Source organism: Thalassophryne amazonica, chromosome 2, assembly GCF_902500255.1.
Source record: "Thalassophryne amazonica chromosome 2, fThaAma1.1, whole genome shotgun sequence".
NCBI lineage: Eukaryota > Metazoa > Chordata > Actinopteri > Batrachoidiformes > Batrachoididae > Thalassophryne > Thalassophryne amazonica.
Window position 1 is genome coordinate 139,266,359 of NC_047104.1, and position 21,669 is coordinate 139,288,027.

General features: G+C 41.9%; 1 protein-coding gene across 1 annotated transcript in view; it reads right to left on the minus strand.

The window, feature by feature from the left end:
* Nucleotides 1-209: 209 nt before the first annotated feature.
* zgc:113276 (uncharacterized protein LOC553748 homolog) overlaps nucleotides 210-21,669 on the minus strand; it is a 35,719-nt gene continuing 14,259 nt past the window's right edge. Inside the window, exons 5-10 of the mRNA XM_034163746.1 lie at nucleotides 18,849-19,212; nucleotides 6,798-6,919; nucleotides 6,458-6,697; nucleotides 2,288-2,449; nucleotides 599-688; nucleotides 210-495 (exon numbers count right to left, since the gene is read on the minus strand). Of these exons, the coding sequence (XP_034019637.1) occupies nucleotides 325-495; nucleotides 599-688; nucleotides 2,288-2,449; nucleotides 6,458-6,697; nucleotides 6,798-6,919; nucleotides 18,849-19,212 (1,149 nt within the window). The 3' untranslated portion in view covers nucleotides 210-324. The remainder of the gene's footprint in view (nucleotides 496-598; nucleotides 689-2,287; nucleotides 2,450-6,457; nucleotides 6,698-6,797; nucleotides 6,920-18,848; nucleotides 19,213-21,669) is intronic.

Consider the following 21,669-nt stretch of genomic DNA (forward strand, 5'->3'; position numbering starts at 1 on the left):
ACCATCAAAATGGATAGAAGAATAACCAGAATGGCAAAGGCTCACCCATTGATCAGCTCCGGGATGATCAAAGACAGTCTGGAATTACCTGTAAGTGCTGTAACAGTTAGAAGATGCCTGTGTGAAGTTAATTTATTTGCAAGAATCCCCCACAAACTCCCTCTGTTACAACTGGTACCTTGTTTCCCATGTAACAATAAGAAATATACTCAAAACCTGGATTAATCTTTTTAGTCACATAGCACTACTATTATTCTGAACACTACTGTATGTTATAGTTTCGATATATGAAGCAGGTCTTTACGTGTTCATTTATTGATCCACTCATAGCCACAACAGGCCTTTCATCTGCTGAATGTACTCTTCAGTTTTACGTCTCTTGATGCACAGCGCAGTCGCATCATTATTTTGCTGTTTGTGCCAGCGAATGATGTCTTGTGCAATTCGCACGCTTGCTGCCTGTCCACCAGCCAGGTTCACTGCGTGAGGTCCAACCTGAGTTTGTGAAAGTGGGAGAACACAAGATACCAGTGGAGTGAACGTGTTTCTGCAGAATCTTGTTAAAACCAAAACTCGAAAATTTTATAGAGCAACTTACCCGAAGAGCCGTATACTGCCCCATCAGATACAGGGGGCACCCTGGTGCCCACTGTAGACTTTCTGATATGCATGGCCAACCATCTATCACCTTCGTAAAGAACAAGGAGTCAGACCATAAGCATTAGACATTGTCTTATTTACAGCAGTGTTCAGAATAATAGTAGTGCTATGTGACTAAAAAGATTAATCCAGGTTTTGAGTATATTTCGTATGGTTACATGGGGAACAAGGTACCAGTAGATTCAGTAGATTCTCACAAATCCAACAAGACCAAGCATTCATGATATGCACACTCTTAAGGCTATGAAACTGGGCTATTAGTAAAAAAAATAAGTAGAAAAGGGGGTGTTCACAATAATAGTAGTGTGGCATTCAGTCAGTGAGTTCATCAATTTTGTGGAACAAACAGGTGTGAATCAGGTGTCCCCTATTTAAGGATGAAGCCAGCACCTGTTGAACATGCTTTTCTCTTTGAAAGCCTGAGGAAAATGGGACGTTCAAGACATTGTTCAGAAGAACAGCGTAGTTTGGTTAAAAAGTTGATTGGAGAGGGGAAAACTTATAAGCAGGTGCAAAAAATTATAGGCTGTTCATCTACAATGATCTCCAATGCTTTAAAATGGACAAAAAACCCAGAGACGTGTGGAAGAAAACAGGAAACAACCATCAAAATGGATAGAAGAATAACCAGAATGGCAAAGGCTCACCCACTGATCAGCTCCAGGATGATCAAAGACAGTCTGGAGTTACCTGTAAGTGCTGTGACAGTTAGAAGACGCCTGTGTGAAGCTAATTTATTTGCAAGAATCCCCCGCAAAGTCCCTCTGTTAAATAAAAGACATGTGCAGAAGAGGTTACAATTTGCCAAAGAACACATCAACTGGCCTAAAGAGAAATGGAGGAATACTTTGTGGACTGATGAGAGTAAAATTGTTCTTTTTGGGTCCAAGGGCCACAGACAGTTTGTGAGACAACCCCCAAACTCTGAATTCAAGCCACAGTTCACAGTGAAGACAGTGAAGCATGGTGGTGCAAGCATCATGATATGGGCATGTTTCTCCTACTATGGTGTTGGACCTATATATCACATACCAGGTATCATGGATCAGTTTCGATATGTCAAAATACTTGAAGAGGTCATGTTACCTTATGCTGAAGAGGACATGCCCTTTAAATGGGTGTTTCAACAAGACAATAACCTCAAGCACACTAGTAAATGAGCAAAATCTTGGTTCCAAACCAACAAAATCAATGCCTTGCAGATGTGAAGAAATCATGAAAAACTGTGGTTATACAACTAAATACTAGTTTAGTGATTCACAGGATTGCTAAAAAAGCAGTTTGAACATAATAGTTTTGAGTTTGTAGCGTCAACAGCAGATGCTACTATTATTGTGAACACCCCCTTTTCTACTTTTTTTTTACTAATAGCCCAATTTCATAGCCTTAAGAGTGTGCATATCATGAATGCTTGGTCTTGTTGGATTTGCGAGAATCTACTGAATCTACTGGTACCTTGTTTCCCATGTAACAATAAGAAATATACTCAAAACCTGGATTAATCTTTTTAGTCACATAGCACTAGTATTATTCTGAACACTACTGTATGTTCTTGTGAAGTGAAAACTCAGGACTTTAAATTGTAGGCAGTAGACTTCACAAATATTATATTTCTACTCCAGCTGACCTGAATTGGGAACTTTTTCATTACACCAGAAAGCAGTGGGTCTTGAATGGCATCTAGTTTGCACCCAGTTGCCAGCCAGATCATATCCCCAATCCAGTGGTCCCCATTGCTGAGAGAAAGCTTCCAGAGCTGAGTCCTGTAGCACCAAGTAGCTTCATTCACCTAACAGGTACACAAAAACTAATTAGAATTCAATTACTTGCTTCACATTGAATTACATGTCATATTACGGCGCAAGCTCCCAAACAGGAAGTGCCAAATTTTGAGTTCACAGTGAAACAGGAAATGTCAAATGCTGAATACTTCCTGATTTGACAATAGAAGATATCTTGTGGGATCTCACAGGAATTCAGTGGTAAGTTGACACTTACCACTGCCAAAGGAAGTGCCAAATTTTGAGCCCACAGCGAAACAGGAAATGTCGTTGTTTTTGCGCTGTTTATGTTTATCCTCTGTAAGGTTTTTGTGCAACTTTTTTGTTTGTCTCAAATTTAAAAAAAAAAAAATTTAAAAAGAGAACGAGGAGGTCTCGCATGAATAGAGATCTCGTGGGAGTTCAGTGCACAGTGGACACTGAAGCAGGAAATGCTAAATGTTGAGGTGACATTGAATCTGGGAACACTAAAATAAGAGGCACATTGACAGCACGTGAGTTTTATAGCCATGCTAATGCTGCCCAGACACATTTATTGAAAATAAAGTGTGAAGGACCTAAATGAGATGGTGAGGACTTTCCAGGTATCAATCAGTCAATCAAGTTTTATTTCTAAAGTGCATTACAGCAACCAAAGTTGATCAAAGTGCTGCACACAGTTAAAAACAACCATAAGATAAAACATATACATCTAAGGGCCCTGTCCCACTGGCGTTTAGGAGGATTTGCGTATGGATTGTGCACAAAATTGGCCCATATTCACCAAACATCCACAATATCTGTGAAACATGCCTGTATGAGTCGGCTGTCATCTGCAGAGGCACGCATGTCCACAGCCAGGATTTTTGAGCTGTTCAAAAATCTGGATGCGGACAACATCCGCCTTACATACTCCATACATACTCAATTCATACACAATACATACTCACTCTGTGTGCTGTATATCTACTGTTAACCGCTGATATCCACAACTGACGGGGATTTGCGGCTTGACAGCGGACCGGGACAGTGTGTAAAACGGATATATTGCGTGCCCATCATGTCCACATCACAAACTAAAATATGTTGTAGCGAATGCATACAGATTGGCCACGAATAAAGCGTTTTTATTACATCTGTGAATGCACAACAAACACGTCACGTAAACCCAAAGTGTAGCAGAAAGCGACATACCTGCCAGTCAGCAGTGATGTCGGTAACGCATTACTTAGTAACGCGTTACTCTAATCTGACCACTTTTTTTAGTAACGAGTAATCTAACGCGTTAATCTTTCCAAATCAGTAATCAGATTAAAGTTACTTCTCCATGTCACTGTGCGTTACTATTATTTTTCATTGTGGGTCCATAGCAGCATTAAACTTGGTCCGTGGGCAGGAGGTCGGGGTTCGACTGAACTGCCCACTTTCAGCGAGTTGTGAGCTTTTCATCCACGGTTTTTTGCAGCTGCTCGACTCGTCCTCACCTCTTAAAGCGTGGTGATCAGCACACCTGCACTAAGCTTTACAAAGACATGTTTATACTTTTTTTCCTCCTTTATTTAGAATTCTGAGCTGAGCCGCTCTGTATCTGGTCGTTAAAAACAGCTGATCCTCCGCGACACGTCAACAACTAACACTATTTTCCACTCAAATGCAACTAAACTCTTTCTGAGGACCTCATGATGTCTAGGACCTGCCACGGCAAAGGCATGATCACCCCATTGTCTCTACCTCGACCTTGGAACCACCAGCAGGTGTTGGTCTGAAGAGCGCAAGGCTCTGCTGGGCTGGTGAGGGGTCAAAATGTCACTGAGGTAAGTCAGTGCAAGGTAATGGATTGAACTAAAGATGAACAACAAGAGTTTAAATTGTATTCGGAACTGAACCTGGAGCCAATGGAGGGAGTAAAGAACTGGTGTGATATGGTTGTATTTGCGAGTGCTGGTGAGGAGGCGAGCAGCCGCATTCTGCACCAGTTGCAGACGGTAAAGAGAGGCTTGACTAAGTCCAGTGTATAGAGCATTACAGTAATCCAAACGTGAGCTGATAAAAGCATGGATGGTTTTCTCAAAATCTCTGCAGTTTAGTAAAGGTTTGACCATGGCTAAGTGTCTGAGTTGGAGAAAGCTTGCTCTAACCACGGAGTCAATTTGTTTATTAAATCTGAGTCAAAAATCACACCCAGATTCCTGACAGTGTGGTTGGGCTGTGAGCCAAAATAAGTGATGTTTTTAACTGAATTTACATGGCTGGAAGATCCAAAGAGGAGACACAAATAAAGAAAAACACTCAAAATGGTGGGGGGTTAAGAGGGCCATAGTTGGGGGGGGGGGGGGGGGGGGGGTCTGCTGAAGGTTTTTAGCCATGCTAATGCTCCCCAGAAACAAAGAGCCTACATGACATGGTGAGATGGTGGAGAGCTTTGCTCGTTCATGTCCGCGACATATACATATTATTTCACTGTAAATTATCACAGGGCTCACTTTTCCACTTCTCTCCTCACTTTTAGCTCATATTACATCACCAGCTATTCAACCACTGCAACATGTTATCACATTTTTATGTCAAAACACAACTTATTGATCTACGGAAAAATACATCAGGCCAGTTTGTGTTGCTGTCACATTGTTTTGATCACTTCGTTCCATATGTTTCTCAAGTTCTGTTTTGACCACTTTATTTTGCATCAATCATGTTGTGTTTTTATCCTAATCCAGATCACCCATGGCTTTGAACGGGGGCGTTCTTGTTCTGAGGCGGGAGCACTACCAGCATGCAACGGTGCTCTTACTGAAAACAAAGGCAGGCTTTAAAATAAGTGTATATTACCTTAAAAATATTTTGTGTAGGTAGTCAAACTTACCAGTTTTCCCTTAGTTCTCTGTCCATTTTTGTTAATTCTCACTCAGGTGTTGCTTAGATTCACTTTAGCTCACCACCTGTGTTTGCACTCCCTGATGTTTTTTGCAGTTGTTCTTGTCACTTCCCAGTTGTGTCATATTCACGACATCTCTTATCACTGTGTTTCATCATTGTGTACACTATATTAGTTCCTAATTTCCATTGGTTTTGTTTGTTTGTTTGTTTCAGTTCTACTATGTTCCTGAAATTTGCCCTAGCCTCTAAAACTTCCATTCCTTCATGACATTTTACCAGTTTTTCAACTACATTGGGTAAAATAAATTGCTGAATTTACTGAGTTGTTTCTTGAGGTTTTTATGCCTGAATATTTGGGTTCTAGTTCCACAGCCATTAACACACCCACAGTGTAATCACATTGTTTTGAAGGAGCATGTCAACAGTGAGAGCCTCCTAGTTGTGAGAGGGCATAAAGGTCATTTCACCCTCATGTGGTCGTCTTGCAGTTCTTTTCTCTTGGCAAAGTGATGTACTGAAACATATGTATACGGTAAACTTTCAATGAGCAAACGCAATCAGTTGCCTGTTCTCTTAGTTGCTTGAATTTCATCAGTAATTACTGTTCTTGGCCTCACACTTTCCAATCCTCCACCTTCTCTTTGTCTCTTTGCATCATCTCTTACACACACTTATTCTCTGTATCTCACTTTGCGCTTCATTCACAAACAACACGTACACACACGAGCTTAAATCGTGCATAGGAATGTTTGATGCACAGAGTTTTGAGTTGTTGTTGTGCTGTGGTTATCATTACGGCGCACAAGTGTGTTACAGCGCAAAAAAATAATTTATTTCAAGTTTTGCATCAAGAGTCTACAAGATTTGAAAATTTTATATCACTGTGAAAAATGTTTGTATCTTTGCCAAATGAGCAAACAATTAAAAAAAATATATATACATATATATATATGTGCAACTCACTTAGAAACATGTTAAAAAACTGTGGAATGTATTTAGATTAGATTAGATAGAACATTATTAATCCCTTGGGAAGACAGGGAAATTGAGGTTCCAGCAGCATTGTATAGCAGCATACAGGGTAAGAAGCACACAGAGGATTAAAAAGTGTAATTAAAAAAAAATATATTTGTACATTTGTACATGTATTTGTACTTTACCTGAGAGCATGTCTTAATGTCCACGTGTCCACTCAGTATAAATGGTTGGAGTTGAGTGTAGGCCTCTGGGGTGACTGCCCCTCCTTTCCTTGCTTGGCGAACCATAGCCAGTCGTTTATGAAGACTCCTTTCATTGTAGAACTGTCGCAGGTAGGCTTGGCCATCCATCTTTATACCATGCTCCAAATGGGCGTACCGACCCACTAGGCTCTCCACATCACCCATATCAAACTGTTTTAGCTACAGAAGAAGCAAAGAAGACGGATACATGTGTTGGAGAGAAATCAGGTCCAGTGTGTATCTGGTATTGCTTGCATGTACTTAAAAATGGTCAATGTACCTGGAGATGCTTTCGCATGACCCATGTCACATGACTGGCACCTTGCTGCAGGGCAATTGAGATGACATGAGCGCTGGTCAGACCCCCACCAACTACCATGACACGTTGCCCTGAATTACATACTACACACAATGGGCACACAGAACAAATACAGCACAAAATTAATCCAGTTGTGGAAAGTGAATGAATTAAGTCTGTTTATGAGGGGATGGCAAAACATGTTCATTAACAGTTATAATTCCAGTGAAGGATCGCGGAGAGACTGCAGCCAACGCCGGGGGGCCTTTTATGGATATTTTAGTGTTTGGTACCATACACCTGTTGATCACTGTCAATGTGCTCGTGTGGCACAGTGACCTAAATTTTAAAATTTAAATGAAAAGATAATATTCATTATCTGATTTTACTGCTCTTCAAAAATAAAAATATTACATTTTTTACATTATAATACTTATAATGATGTCATATCTGCAGTTTATGACTTCCTTGAGCTCCAGGATAAGACGTTGTGTGACAGCGTTATTAAGATCACCAACGCTGTGCAAAATGCGAACATTGTCGTTCATTATTGGTGATGGAGGAAAAGATGGCGCCAGCGTGTACTGGCAGTCGTCTACCTGCTCTGCGTTTTCTGTTGGTTATTGCTGTATTGTTATCTATTCCAGGGCCGTATATAGGAATGTGAAAGGGGGGGGTTCAAATCCTTGAGTTGGGGGTCCAGTGGGCTGCAGGGCCCCTGGTGGGGTCAAGGGACAACGCCCTTGTGGGGGGCTCAGGGGGGCGAAGCCCCCCGAAGCAGAAGCTTTTTGAGGATTTCGAGGGGTAAAAAGCTACATAAATTTCATTTGAAACCCAAATGTATCATTTTAGTAAATACATTTTTATATACAAATAGTCCTTGCTTGGGATTGGCCTTAAGAACCACTCAGGAAGAACCAAGATAACATTAATGCAAACTTCATACCTGCCTGTCGGTTGCGAATGACACAACCGACAGGCATGAAAAAACTCACGCATGTGCACGAAGGTTCAAGCTTGGCTGATGCAAGCGCACATGATTCAAATCCATATAGTTTTTGCAAAAAATAAAAAGGTCAGATAGTTTTCTAACAGACCTCGTATTTAGCGGTATTAATATTCGCATTTACATTATGAATATGTACGTATATGTACGTTATGTATTAAAATAGTGGTATTTAATTTGGCGACCTAGTTTAACTCGCGAAATTCGCATAATAAATCCCACGCGAATATTTGCACCTTTACAGTATTTGCAACAGGAAGGAGAAGCTCCCTTTATTTCTCAGCTTATACATACAAACATGTTTTTACAAACCAGACAAATGTAATTGTGTGTCTACATGGGTATTTACAAGCCTACTAATCTGTTTGATATCAGAGGAGGTGTTGTGTGGCTGGGGGGGCCTGGCTGCCTTTTGTTTCTGTTTTCTGTCCTGTCTTTTGTTTTTCCTTCCAGGTGGCTTGCATTTGGGACTGAGTGGCTGTGTAGCTGAGTTTATCAGGACCTCACCCTGATCACCTGAGGCTGATCACCTGCGGCTCATCAGGACTCACAGCTGTGGTGCATCTACATGGATTGGAACATGGTGGCATTTAAGACTGGAGTACACAGTGTGTATTTGCCAGAGACTCGACCTTGTGACCAGACGGGTGAGATCGTCGTCTCGGGAGCCATCTCATCATCAGTGGATGCAGAGAATGTCCAGGTTTGATGCACGGTCTGTGAAAGAGGAGGGGGTGAGGTCTCACACTCGTCAGCACACTTCCTGAGGTACGTTAGATTTTGTGACTAACATTTATACAGTCAGTAAATGTGGTGTCCCTCACACCTTAGTATATTGAGCTGTATGTTGGTCGTGTAATCAGCTTCCACTGCAGTGGAGTTTTGTGAACTGGATGTTCCATGCCTGCAGGGTGGGAAGCTGATTAGTAATTAAGCCAGGAAGTGTTTGCTGTTTGTGCACCTTTGAGCGTTCTCTCTGTGTGTTGAGTGTGGACTCACATAATGATTCCTTCTTTCACAGACTCGGTTTGTTGCGGCCACCTGGGGGGTGTCGGCGGGGTCCTTGGGTCCGAATTGGTTCTGGCTCCGGACCGTTGGCGCTGCTGGGAGCGCACCGCAAAACCACCACGCCAGACCGCGCACTTTTATATTTTTTCACAGCACTGTTATGTTCATTAAACTCTGTTATCCTTTGTACCGTGCTCTGCTTATTTTATACTGGGTCCTTCAAACGCTGGTCGGTTCTCCGGGCTGCGTCCGACACATAACAGGAGGATAGGGACCAGGGAGCAAAAATTCTCAACCCCCATGGGAAAAGTTTATCTAGCAGTTTCCCCTTTCATCACTTAAGGGATTACTCTGGCAGAGGAAATTGAAACTTGAGGGTGTGTGATAATAGCTGTGTAACAGTTAGTGCTTGTTGCTTATTATCAATGAAAAGAAAATACATAACGTTGATATCCAGATCAGAAAAAAATCAGCAGAAAAAAGTCAGCAGAATTCTCGGGGGGGGGGGGGGTCGGTTGAACCCCCTGAACCCCCTCTATATACGGGCATGTATTCTGTGTGAAAGCATCACTGGATTGCTAGTGTATGATCACCAGGCACTCATTGATCTCAAACTTTGTCACGAGCTGGTTTTAAATAACAGTTTTGGGGACCAAACATCCAGACTCCCTCCTCCTTTGAGCTCTGTACCTGCTTACCTGCTGCGCTCACCTGTCTTCACGCAGAGGAAGCGACCCAGCACCTCCGTGTTGATAACCATTTGTAAAATCCAGGTGGCTTTTGATGGCTTTCAGTGGAGTGAGTATATGAGAAATTGTTTAACAGCTGGACATGTTCAAACTTGTCCTTAAGGCTTCCAACAGAGGTGTTTTTCCTGTGGCGGAGCGTCGCAGCGGCTGCGAGCCAACGCTGCAATCCGTCCGCACATCTTTCATTAAAAAAATCTCCTTTAACAGTGGAATATCCGGATAAAATGCTGAAACCGACTTCTTCTGAAACTACTCTGTTCTCTCACGACGTCCTGATCAATAGAGCCTGAAATGTGGAGGTTTTCAGCTTGAAACAGGCTGACGATGGCGCCTGAGAGCGCTGCGCGACGTCTCGCACCGTGGGAAGTCCTTAAAGCGACAGTATCACCTCAAAATCTCTCATCAGCCGTTAAAATTTTCACCGAAAACCAGCTTAATTTTTTGAACCGTGTCCACTTCGAAGTGCCTCACAGGTTTAGAAAAAATTTTGATCAAACAAAGCGCCAGTCTCTCAGCAACTTCTCAGACAAAGGAATTTCGACGAGGGGCTGGACGACTCCTCCCACAAGGAGTGCTCACAGGCGAATGACGTCACCGACAGGTGTGGAAAAACTCACGCATGCGCACGAGGGTTCAAGCATGTCTGACGTAAAAACATATGAATGAAATCCATATAGTTTTTGAAAAAAATAAAAAGGACCTATACTTTATTGACAGACCTCGTAGGCAGAACGCCAGCTCACAAAAGAGTGATATTTCAGTCAATATTGGACGAACACAAAGTTAAAATTTGGGTGACTGCGTGAAAGTGGATGTGTGTTTAAAGCCATGGAAGATAATAACTCCAGTGGAGCAGCTAAGAGCAGGAGCTGTGCGGCAAAACAGGTGGAAAGTGCGCAAAAGACCAATTTTGAAGACATAACACAAGTTAAAAGTTGTATCATGGTGACTTGTAAGCTGCGGAAGAAATAAAGAAATATATATATCTTGAAAATGATCCACAGGTGTATATAATAAAACGGCCACCTCATTCTGTATGCAGAATGGCACCACGCGCAAAAGAGCGCTTTTGCAGAAATAAACGGACGAACACAAAGTCAGAAGTGGATTCACTTGTAAAAATGATTGTGTTTAAAGCCAGGGAAAAAATAAAGCCAGCAAGCCACGGATGGAAAGGAAGCCACTTAGAAAGAGCAGAGAGACGGCTGTCCATGAAAGGACAACAGCAGCGCGCGCGCAAAAGAGCGCTTTTGCAGAAATAAACGGACGAACACAAAGTTGAAGTGGATTCACGTTGTAAAAATGATAGTGCTTAAAGCCAGGGAAAAAATAAAGCCAGGAAGCCACGGGTGGAAAGGAAGCCACTTAGAAAGAGCAGAGAGACGGCTGTCCATGAAAGGACAACAGCAGCGCGCGCGCAAAAGAGCGCTTTTGCAGAAATAAATGGACAAACTTAAAGTTTTGTGTGTTTAAAGCTGCCAAAAAAAAAAAAAAAAAGCCAGAGAGCCGCGGAGCCAGCGAGGAGCACAGAGGCGGCTCTCCAGGAACCCGTGGTTCGGGTCTAGCTGGTCTGGTGCATTATCAATCAATCAATCAATTTTATTTATATAGCGCCAAATCACAACAAACAGTTGCCCCAAGGCGCTTTATATTGTAAGGCAAGGCCATACAATAATTACGTAAAAACCCCAACAGTCAAAACGACCCTCTGTGAGCAAGCACTTGGCGACAGTGGGAAGGAAAAACTCCCTTTTAACAGGAAGAAACCTCCAGCAGAACCAGGCTCAGGGAGGGGCAGTCTTCTGCTGGGACTGGTTGGGGCTGAGGGAGAGAACCAGGAAAAAGACATGCTGTGGAGGGGAGCAGAGATCAATCACTAATGATTAAATGCAGAGTGGTGCATACAGAGCAAAAAGAGAAAGAAACACTCAGTGCATCATGGGAACCCCCCAGCAGTCTAAGTCTATAGCAGCATAACTAAGGGATGGTTCAGGGTCACCTGATCCAGCCCTAACTATAAGCTTTAGCAAAAAGGAAAGAAAGGAGCTGGTTCCACAGGAGAGGAGCCTGAAAGCTGAAGGCTCTGCCTCCCATTCTACTCTTACAAACCCTAGGAACTACAAGTAAGCCTGCAGTCTGAGAGCGAAGCGCTCTATTGGGGTCAAATGGTACTATGAGGTCCCTAAGATAAGATGGGACCTGATTATTCAAAACCTTATAAGTAAGAAGAAGAATTTTAAATTCTATTCTAGAATTAACAGGAAGCCAATGAAGAGAGGACAATATGGGTGAGATATGCTCTCTCCTTCTAGTCCCCGTTAGTACTGTAGCTGCAGCATTTTGAATTAACTGAAGGCTTTTCAGGGAACTTTTAGGACAACCTGATAATAATGAATTACAATAGTCCAGCCTAGAGGAAATAAATGCATGAATTAGTTTTTCAGCATCACTCTGAGACAAGACATTTCTAATTTTAAAGATATTGCGTAAATGCAAAAAAGCAGTCCTACATATTTGTTTAATATGCGCATTGAATGACATATCCTGATCAAAAATGACTCCAAGATTTCTCACAGTATTACTAGAGGTCAGGGTAATGCCATCCAGAGTAAGGATCTGGTTAGACACCATGTTTCTAAGATTTGTGGGGCCAAGTACAATAACTTCAGTTTTATCTGAGTTTAAAAGCAGGAAATTAGAGGTCATCCATGTCTTTATGTCTGTAAGACAATCCTGCAGTTTAGCTAATTGGTGTGTGTCCTCTGGCTTCATGGATAGATAAAGCTGGGTATCATCTGCGTAACAATGAAAATTTAAGCAATGCCGTCTAATAATACTGCCTAAGGGAAGCATGTATAAAGTGAATAAAATTGGTCCTACCACAGACCCTTGTGGAACTCCATAATTAACCTTAATCTGTGAAGAACATTCCCCATTTACATGAACAAATTGTAATCTATTAGATAAATATGATTCAAACCACCGTAGCGCAGTGCCTTTAATCCCTATGGCATGCTATAATCTCTGTAATAAAATTTTATGGTCAACAGCATCAAAAGCAGCACTGAGGTCTAACAGAACAAGCACAGAGATGAGTCCACTGTCTGAGGCCATAAGAAGATCATTTGTAACCTTCACTAATGCTGTTTCTGTACTATGATGAATTCTAAAACCTGACTGAAACTCTTCAAATAGACCATTCCTCTGCAGATGATCAGTTAGCTGTTTTACAGCTACCCTTTCAAGAATTTTTGAGAGAAAAGGAAGGTTGGAGATTGGCCTATAATTAGCTAAGATAGCTGGGTCAAGTGATGGCTTTTTAAGTAATGGTTTAATTACTGCCACCTTAAAAGCCTGTGGTACATAGCCAAGTAATAAAGATAGATTGATCATATTTAAGATCGAAGTATTAAATAATGGTAGGGCTTCCTTGAGCAGCCTGGTAGGAATGGGGTCTAATAGACATGTTGATGGTTTGGATGAAGTAACTAATGAAAATAACTCAGACAGAACAATCGGAGAGAAAGAGTCTAACCAAATACCGGCATCACTGAAAGCAGCCAAAGATAACGATATGTCTTTGGGATGGTTATGAGTAATTTTTTCTCTAATAGTTAAAATTTTATTAGCAAAGAAAGTCATGAAGTCACTACTAGTTAAAGTTAAAGGAATACTCAGCTCAATAGAGCTCTGACTCTTTGTCAGCCTGGCTACAGTGCTGAAAAGAAACCTGGGGTTGTTCTTATTTTCTTCAATTAGTGATGAGTAGTAAGATGTCCTAGCTTTATGGAGGGCTTTTTTATAGAGCAACAGACTCTTTTTCCAGGCTAAGTGAAGATCTTCTAAATTACTGAGACGTCATTTCCTCTCCAACTTACGGGTTATCTGCATTAAGCTGCAAGTTTGTGAGTTATACCACGGAGTCAGGCACTTCTGATTTAAAGCTCTCTTTTTCTGAGGAGCTACAGCATCCAAAGTTGTCTTCAATGAGGATGTAAAACTACTGACGAGATACTCTATCTCACTTACAGAGTTTAGGTAGCTACTCTGCACTGTGTTGTATATGGCATTAGAAGGAATCATATGCTTAAACCTAGTTGCAGTGCTTTCTGAAAGACTTCTAGTGTAATGAAACTTATTCCCCACTGCTGGGTAGTCCATCAGAGTAAATGTAAATGTTATTAAGAAATGATCAGACAGAAGGGAGTTTTCAGGGAATACTGTTAAGTCTTCAATTTCCATACCATAAGTCAGAACAAGATCTAAGATATGATTAAAGTGGTGGGTGGACTCATTTACATTTTGAGCAAAGCCAATTGAGTCTAATAATAGATTAAATGCAGTGTTGAGGCTGTCATTCTCAGCATCTGTGCGGATGTTAAAATCGCCCACTATAATTATCTTATCTGAGCTAAGCACTAAGTCAGACAAAAGGTCTGAAAATTCACAGAGAAACTCACAGTAATGACCAGGTGGACGATAGATAATAACAAATAAAACTGGTTTTTGGAACTTCCAATTTGGATGGACAAGACTAAGAGTCAAGCTTTCAAATGAATTAAAGCTCTGTCTGGGTTTTTGATTAATTAATAAGCTGGAATGAAAGATTGCTGCTAATCCTCCACCTCGGCCCCTGCTACGAGCATTCTGGCAGTTAGTGTGACTCGGGGGTGTTGACTCATTTAAACTAACATATTCATCCTGCTGTAACCAGGTTTCTGTAAGGCAGAATAAATCAATATGTTGATCAATTATTATATCATTTACTAACAGGGACTTAGAAGAGAGAGACCTAATGTTTAATAGACCACATTTAACTGTTTTAGTCTGTGGTGCAGTTGAAGGTGCTATATTATTTTTTCTTTTAGAATTTTTATGCTTAAATAGATTTTTGCTGGTTGTTGGTGGTCTGGGAGCAGGCACCGTCTCTACGGGGATGGGGTAATGAGGGGATGGCAGGGGAGAGAAGCTGCAGAGAGGTGTGTAAGACTACAACTCTGCTTCCTGGTCCCAACCCTGGATAGGCACGGTTTGGAGGATTTAAGAAAATTGGCCAGATTTCTAGAAATGAGAGCTGCTCCATCCAAAGTGGGATGGATGCCGTCTCTCATAACAAGACCAGGTTTTCCCCAGAAGCTTTGCCAATTATCTATGAAGCTCACCTCATTTTTTGGACACCACTCAGACAGCCAGCAATTCAAGGAGAACATGCAGCTAAACATGTCACTCCCAGAGAAAACTACAGAGTCCGACATTGTTTTTGCAAAGTTACACACCGATTCAATGTTAATTTTAGTGACCTCCGATTGGCGTAACCGGGTGTCATTACTGCCGACGTGAATTACAATCTTACCAAATTTACGCTTGGCCTTAGCCAGCAGTTTCAAATTTCCTTCAGTGTCGCCTGCTCTGGCCCCTGGAAGACAATTGACTATGGTTGCTGGTGTCGCTAACTTCACATTTCTCAAAACAGAGTCACCAATAACCAGAGTTTGATCCTCGGCGGGTGTGTCGTCGAGTGCGGAAAAACGGTTAGAAATGTGAACTGGTTGGCGGTGTACACGGGGCTTCTGTTTAGAACTACGCTTCCTCCTCACAGTCACCCAGTCGGCCTGCTTTCCCGGCTGCTCGGGATCTGCCAGAGGGAAACTAACGGCGGCTAAGCTGCCTTGGTCTGCACCGACTACAGGGGCCTGGCTAGCTGTAGAATTTTCCACGGTGCGGAGCCGAGTCTCCAATTCGCCCAGCCTGGCCTCCAAAGGTACGAATAAGCTACACTTATTACAAGTACCATTACTGCTAAAGGAGGCCGAGGAATAACTAAACATTTCACACCCAGAGCAGAAAGGATTTTGGCGCCCTCCGGCCGCTGTGCTGCTGCTCCTCGCGGGTCTGTGAAAGTGTGTCATTACGCCTTGGCTTGTTGAATGCTAGATCGCTAGCTAACAAAACGTTTTATTGAAGACTTCTTTACATCGCGTAAACTGGATATAATGCTGCTCACAGAGACCTGGCTCCAAGTCGGTGAGTCTCCACCTTTCTCCTAGCTTTTACCCCCCTGCATGTGTTTTCTGATGCTTTTCATGAAATGTATAGAAACGACTCAGATAACGCAACTCCCGATGAACTCCTTTCTTATTTTAATGGTGCGTGCACAAAGGCTTGGGACTCTGTGGCTCCTTTGCGGCTGAAGCACCTAAAGCCCACGGCACAGCCTTGGTTAAACGAGCGCACTCGTGAACTCAGGCGCTCTTAGGCGTGCTGAGCGACAAAAGATAATCTTCACGTTTCCTTGCAAATACTGAGGGACAGACTGTCTGAGTATCAGAGAGCAGTTAAAGCTGCTAAAACTAGATTCATGTCAGATCTTGTGTCCTCAAACTGTCATAAACCTCAGGTGCTTTTTAACACTGAATTCGCTCATTAATCCTCGTGCGAGCAATATTGCTGTGCCCTTTTTGAGCCGAGGTGCTGCAAGCGGCAGATGACACAGGCCGGTGTCAGCCTTTGTGAAGATTTTCTCTCTTATTTCAGAGATAAAATCTCTGATCTTAGATCATCTCCTGTATCTGAGGTGGAGTCAGCAGATCCATCCGTGTGTCATGCTGTTTTTGATTGTTTTAATCTTGTATTTATTTGTGAGCTGACTAAAATTGTTAATCATCTTAAGTCTTCTTCCTGTACTTTGGACATTGTTCCAGGTCATTTGTTTAAAGATGATTGTCAGTGTATTGGTCCATACATTGCTGAACTTGTGAACGCTTCTCTATCAAGTGGCTGTTTTCCGTCAGCTCTTAAACATGCTGTAGTCCAGCCGCTCATCAAAAAGAACAATCTTGACCCAAATGTGTTGTCCAACTATAGACCGATCTCTAAATTGCCATTTGTGTCTAAAGTCTTAGAGAAAGCTGTCTATGACCAGTTGGCTTTTCTGGATCTTAATGAAATAGGGGAGAAGTTTCAATCTGGTTTTAAATTAAGACACAGCACTGAAACAGCCCTTTTAAAAGTTTTTAATGACCTTCTTTTAACTGTTGATGCAGGGAATTCTGCTGTTCTTCTGCTTTTAGATTTATCTGCAGCCTTTGACACAGTGGACCACAGTGTCCTTGTGACTCGCCTCGAGACGCACATAGCTATTAAGGGTTCAGCACTACATTGGTTTCGGTCCTATCTTTCCAACAGAAGTTTTTCTGTTAATGTAGGATAGTACTCTTCCTCTGTGTCTCCTCTTAAATATGGCGTGCCCCAGGGCTCAATTTTAGTACCGCTTCTCTTTGCTTTGTACATGATCCCTCTTGGGTCTGTTTTTAAATAGCACAAAGTTTGTTTTCATTGTTTTGCAGACGACATTCAGATTTACCTTCCTGTAATTTCCTGTGATACCCAGGATGCTGTAAAAATACTACAGGACTGTCTGAATGATGTACAAGTCTGGATGAGAGCTGATTTTCTGAATCTTAATAAAAATAAAACTGAGATTTTAGTGTTCGGGCAAAGTAACCCTCTACAAGGACAAGACTGTTGGGAAAGTGTAGTGACACGGACCCACAACAGGGGGCGTAAATGACCGGACAATGGAAGGAGTCAAATTATAACACTTTACTGTTGTGAATGTCACAACCAAACACAGCAGATTCAGAATGTGCAACAGTCAATTAATAAAGGTGTCGTGTGGGCAAGCTCGACGATAGGAGACGCCGTCTGGAAACGAACCGGAACCACACGATTTCCACCGCCACCTGAACCCGAGGAATACTGGAGCCGCCAAGTCCCGGAGTCCCCAGGTGGCCACCTTCCCGGCGTGTCGGATCTGGTACTGCTGGCAGAAAGCAAAAGACAGTCAAAGGGTGGGTGTGTGAACACCCAGTAACAATGGTGGGAATGCCACCTCCACCTCTCACTAAACACGTTGCAGCGGTCTCAGATGAAAAGGAGCGCCGTCTTGCACAGCCTCCGCAAAAACGACTGGTTCTCCTGCAAACACTCACAATAACAGATTTATAAATCACAAAAGGCTGAGAGTATTACCTCCAGATGAAGATGATATCTCGGCAGTTTGGTGGAGGTGTCTTCCTGCTTTTATACCAGATGTGATGATTAGTGACAGCTGTCACGGATGATGGGTGACAGCTGTCACCATGGCTTGTTCCTGAGGCGGCAGCGCCCTCTCGTGCCTGAAGCCCACACTTCAGGCAGGGCGCCTTCTGGTGGTGGGCCAGCAGTACCTCCTCTTCAGCGGCCCACACAACAAAGACAGTGTTATTGGTCCTCTGTCCACTTTTTGCCGCCCTTTTGTAAAAAATCTAGGGGTGATAGTTGACCCAGTGTTCAGATTTGATAAGCACATCAGCTCTGTTATCAGGGCCAGCTTTTTTCAGCTGAGGACTCTTTCCAAGATTAAATCTTATTTTACTCTAGCTGATTTTGAAAGAGCTATCCATGCATTTATAACATCATGTCTGGATTATTGTAATGCTCTCTACATGGGCTGGACCAGCGCTCCCTGCAGCGCCTGCAGAGTGTACAGAATGCTGCAGCCCACCTTTTAACTAAAATAAAGAAGCATGAGCACATCACCCCTGTGCTCTGCACCTTACACTGGCTCCCTGTCAGTTTTCGTGTTAAATATAAAGTTTTGCTGATTGTTTTAAGTATCTGCACTGTATAGGCCCAATGTATCTGAGTGAGCTCTTGCAGCCGTACACTCCACATAGGGCTCTGAAGTCAGCTGACCAACTTCTCCTGGCTGTTCCTAAAGCCAGGCTTAAATCTAGAGGTGATAGAGCCTTTTCTGTCGCAGCACCACGACTCTGGAACGATCTTCTGCTGACTGTCAGGTCCTCAGAGTAAGTGGGACAGTTTAAATCCAGACTGAAAACCCATCTCTTCTCCCTGGCTTTCAACACTGGCTAAGTGGTATATGCTTTGCTCTGTATTTTTAGATTTTTTATTTATTTTTATTCTTTTCCTTTGTTAATATTTTACACTTTTGTATTACTATTATTGTGAAGCACTTTGGTCAGCTGCAGCTCTGTTTTAAATGTGCTATATAAATAAATTTGAATTGAATTGAATTGAAGAAACTGCAGCGACACAGGAAAAAGTGGGTGGACTTAAAATGGGGATTATGTTGAAAATAAAGCATTACATGAATTCAGTTGTGGTTTCTTCTTGGTTGGGCTCAAAATCTTTCAAGATGTGGACCTGTAAAGGGTGTCTCTCTAACATTTATTATTTTTGAAAGGATTCATAAGAAATGTGACTTACCATGTGCAGGGGAAGTCTCTTTCTGCTTCTGGCAAGCTTTTTCTGCAAGAATTCTCTGAGCAGTTGGCAGATGGTGCATGAGGTGCACAGTGTGCTGGAGTCGCTCTTCTGGGTAACTCTCTCCAATGTTTGTCACCCAGGTGGGGATGTTTGCCATTTGAGCACGAGTCGGACCTGTCGCCAGTATAACCTGGCGAGCTTTTAGGATGGTTCCTTCCTGAAGTTGGACTTGAAAATGTTCCACTTTGGTGCTCACTCCATTCTCCTCTGTCTCTCTTACAGCCTGATCCTCTGCTTCAGTCACAGGAATGATGTTCTCCACAGTCCCCTTTATGATTACTTTGTCCAAGCTGTATCTGTTCACCTGCATGTTCAGATTCATCAACTCAAACAAGTTGGTGAGCGCGATACAATCAGTACATCATGCTGTTAGTGAAGTTCACCAGTCATCAGATTTGGAGCTCTCTGATTTGACCTGCAGCATTTGTTAAAAGATCATGCAGATTTTCCAAAGGCTGTACACGTTAGAGGTGGGCGATATCGGGAATTTTGGTATTGATCCGATACCAAGTAAATACAGGCCCAGTATCGTCGCTATCGATACTGATTCCAATACTTTTTCATATTTAAGCTTCATACGTAGATTCAAAGGATCCAAAAGACCTAGGATAGAATTTTGCTAAACATCGTACGTGACAGCAAAATACTTTATTATCACAATCAACATTTTTGTTGGGCGGGCCAGGCTGAGCCTACCTGCATGGCTGTTGGCTGGCGCCGCTGAGCCACGTGACGGTGCAACAACAAAAGACTGGGGGGGGTGCGCTGCTCCGTGTTGTGTGACACAGCGCAGCGCTGCTCTTACAGACAGAGAGTAGACTTTGATGAATCTGCGTCCGCAGCAATCAGTGCGTGCGGGAAAGAAAAAAAGCTTGAGTATTGATCTTTTTACATGAGGATCGTTCAATATCAATACCAGTGTTGGTATCGATATTATCAATATTAGGATCAATCCGCCCACCTCTAGTACACGTGTTTGTTAGTTCCTCAGTGTCAGTGTGGAAGCAAAGCAGCACCAATTCCAAAAGCATTCATTGATAATGGAACACTGTCTATTTCCAGCCGCAAAAAAATGCCACCAAATCATCATAGTCCCAAAGACCATATCATAAATGGTGAAGGAGTCCTGGCACAAAGTCCAGCCAAACCTAAACCGCTACATAATATGGACATTTAGACAGAAGAATAGTAGGCATATCTTCAACTTTCTACACTATTTGTAGCCCCAAATAAAAACAAAAATAAATTGACTTCTATATTAGACTTTTCTTTGACTAAATTTTATTTTAAATAAAACTGCAATAGACTGGTGTCCTGTCCTGGGTGTATACTGGGTGTCCAATGACAGCTCAGATAGGCTCCAGATTCCCCTATGATGATGTTAAAACAATAATAAAAAAAAATTATTGAGTTTTGTTAATTTAGCTGAAATCAATATCTATTTGTGGCACATACTTAAAATATTTAAGTTCCAATAAAATGTTGCTTTCAAGTACATAAACTTAAAAACATTAAGGTTCACAGTTATTTTTTTTTTTTATTTTTTTTTTTAGTTCTGCCAACTTTTGCCAAGTTTACAGTGTAGCTGGGACATAATTCTGCACCACATTATGACACAATACAATATCGCCCTCCAGAGTTGGTGCTCTTCATGAACCCAATAAATAAATAGAAATCAGGTAGTACTGTGTTTTGATATTACTGTGTACAATATGACCAGTCCAGTGTAGAACACAGAACTTTAACAATGACATCATATTCCTACATTTTATACAAAACTGCCAAACAACTTCCTGAGAGTAGAACGCAAAATCCATTCATCTAGGTACAGGAACGGACCATAATCAGTGTCTCAGGAATAAAATGCCAACTACCTACATCAGACGTCACAAACTGATTCCACAAAGGGCCAAGACAGTGCAGGTTTTCTTTGCAACCACCCACTCCACCAGATGATTTCACTGATTAACTGATTCCAGCTACTCAGCGTGATGTTGATCAGTTGGTGGGAAACTTGCCTTGTGTGTAAAATGTAGTTTTGGCTGAGTGTCTCACCCCACTTCCATCCTCAGCATTGGACATTCAGACGCCGCTCGATGTGGCCGCAATCTGTGTCTGTTGTTTTGAGCATTTTATTCCAAATACCTGGAATAATAGGGCTTGTTGTGTCCTCATTAATGTCCTCATTAGGGATGTCCCGATCAGGTTTTTTTGGCTCCGATCTGATTCCGAGTCATCTGATTTTGAGCATCTGCCGATAACGAGTCCCGATCCGATACTTAAAAAACTGAATGAACAATGAACAAATGCTAAATATATAATATTTTCATTTTAATCACCTTATTTTATTATTTATCACTTAAACAGTGCACTTCTCCTTGAGGTAGCTTGAACAATCAAGTAATAATCTACAGACTTAAAAAATTTACAAATTTCCATGTTATTTTATTTGTCTAAAAATAAATGTCCGAGGTTCCTCATGTTAAACAAGATATTATCTAATCTGAAATAACAGGTGAGTTTAATTTACAGATGAAAGGTTTCTAAAGAACCATTTATTGATTTAGCTATTTTAATTCCAAGTGTTCTAAACTTTTTTTAACAGTAATCAGAAATTTTGAGGTAAAAAAACAACAACAAACATTTCCAAGGATTTTTCTTCAGAAAACTGCTGTATAAATGAGCAGTCCTGTGACACGTTTCTGTTTTGTACAGATCAGTGGTTTCTGCCACTAGTCTTCCATGTTTTGGACCGACACGT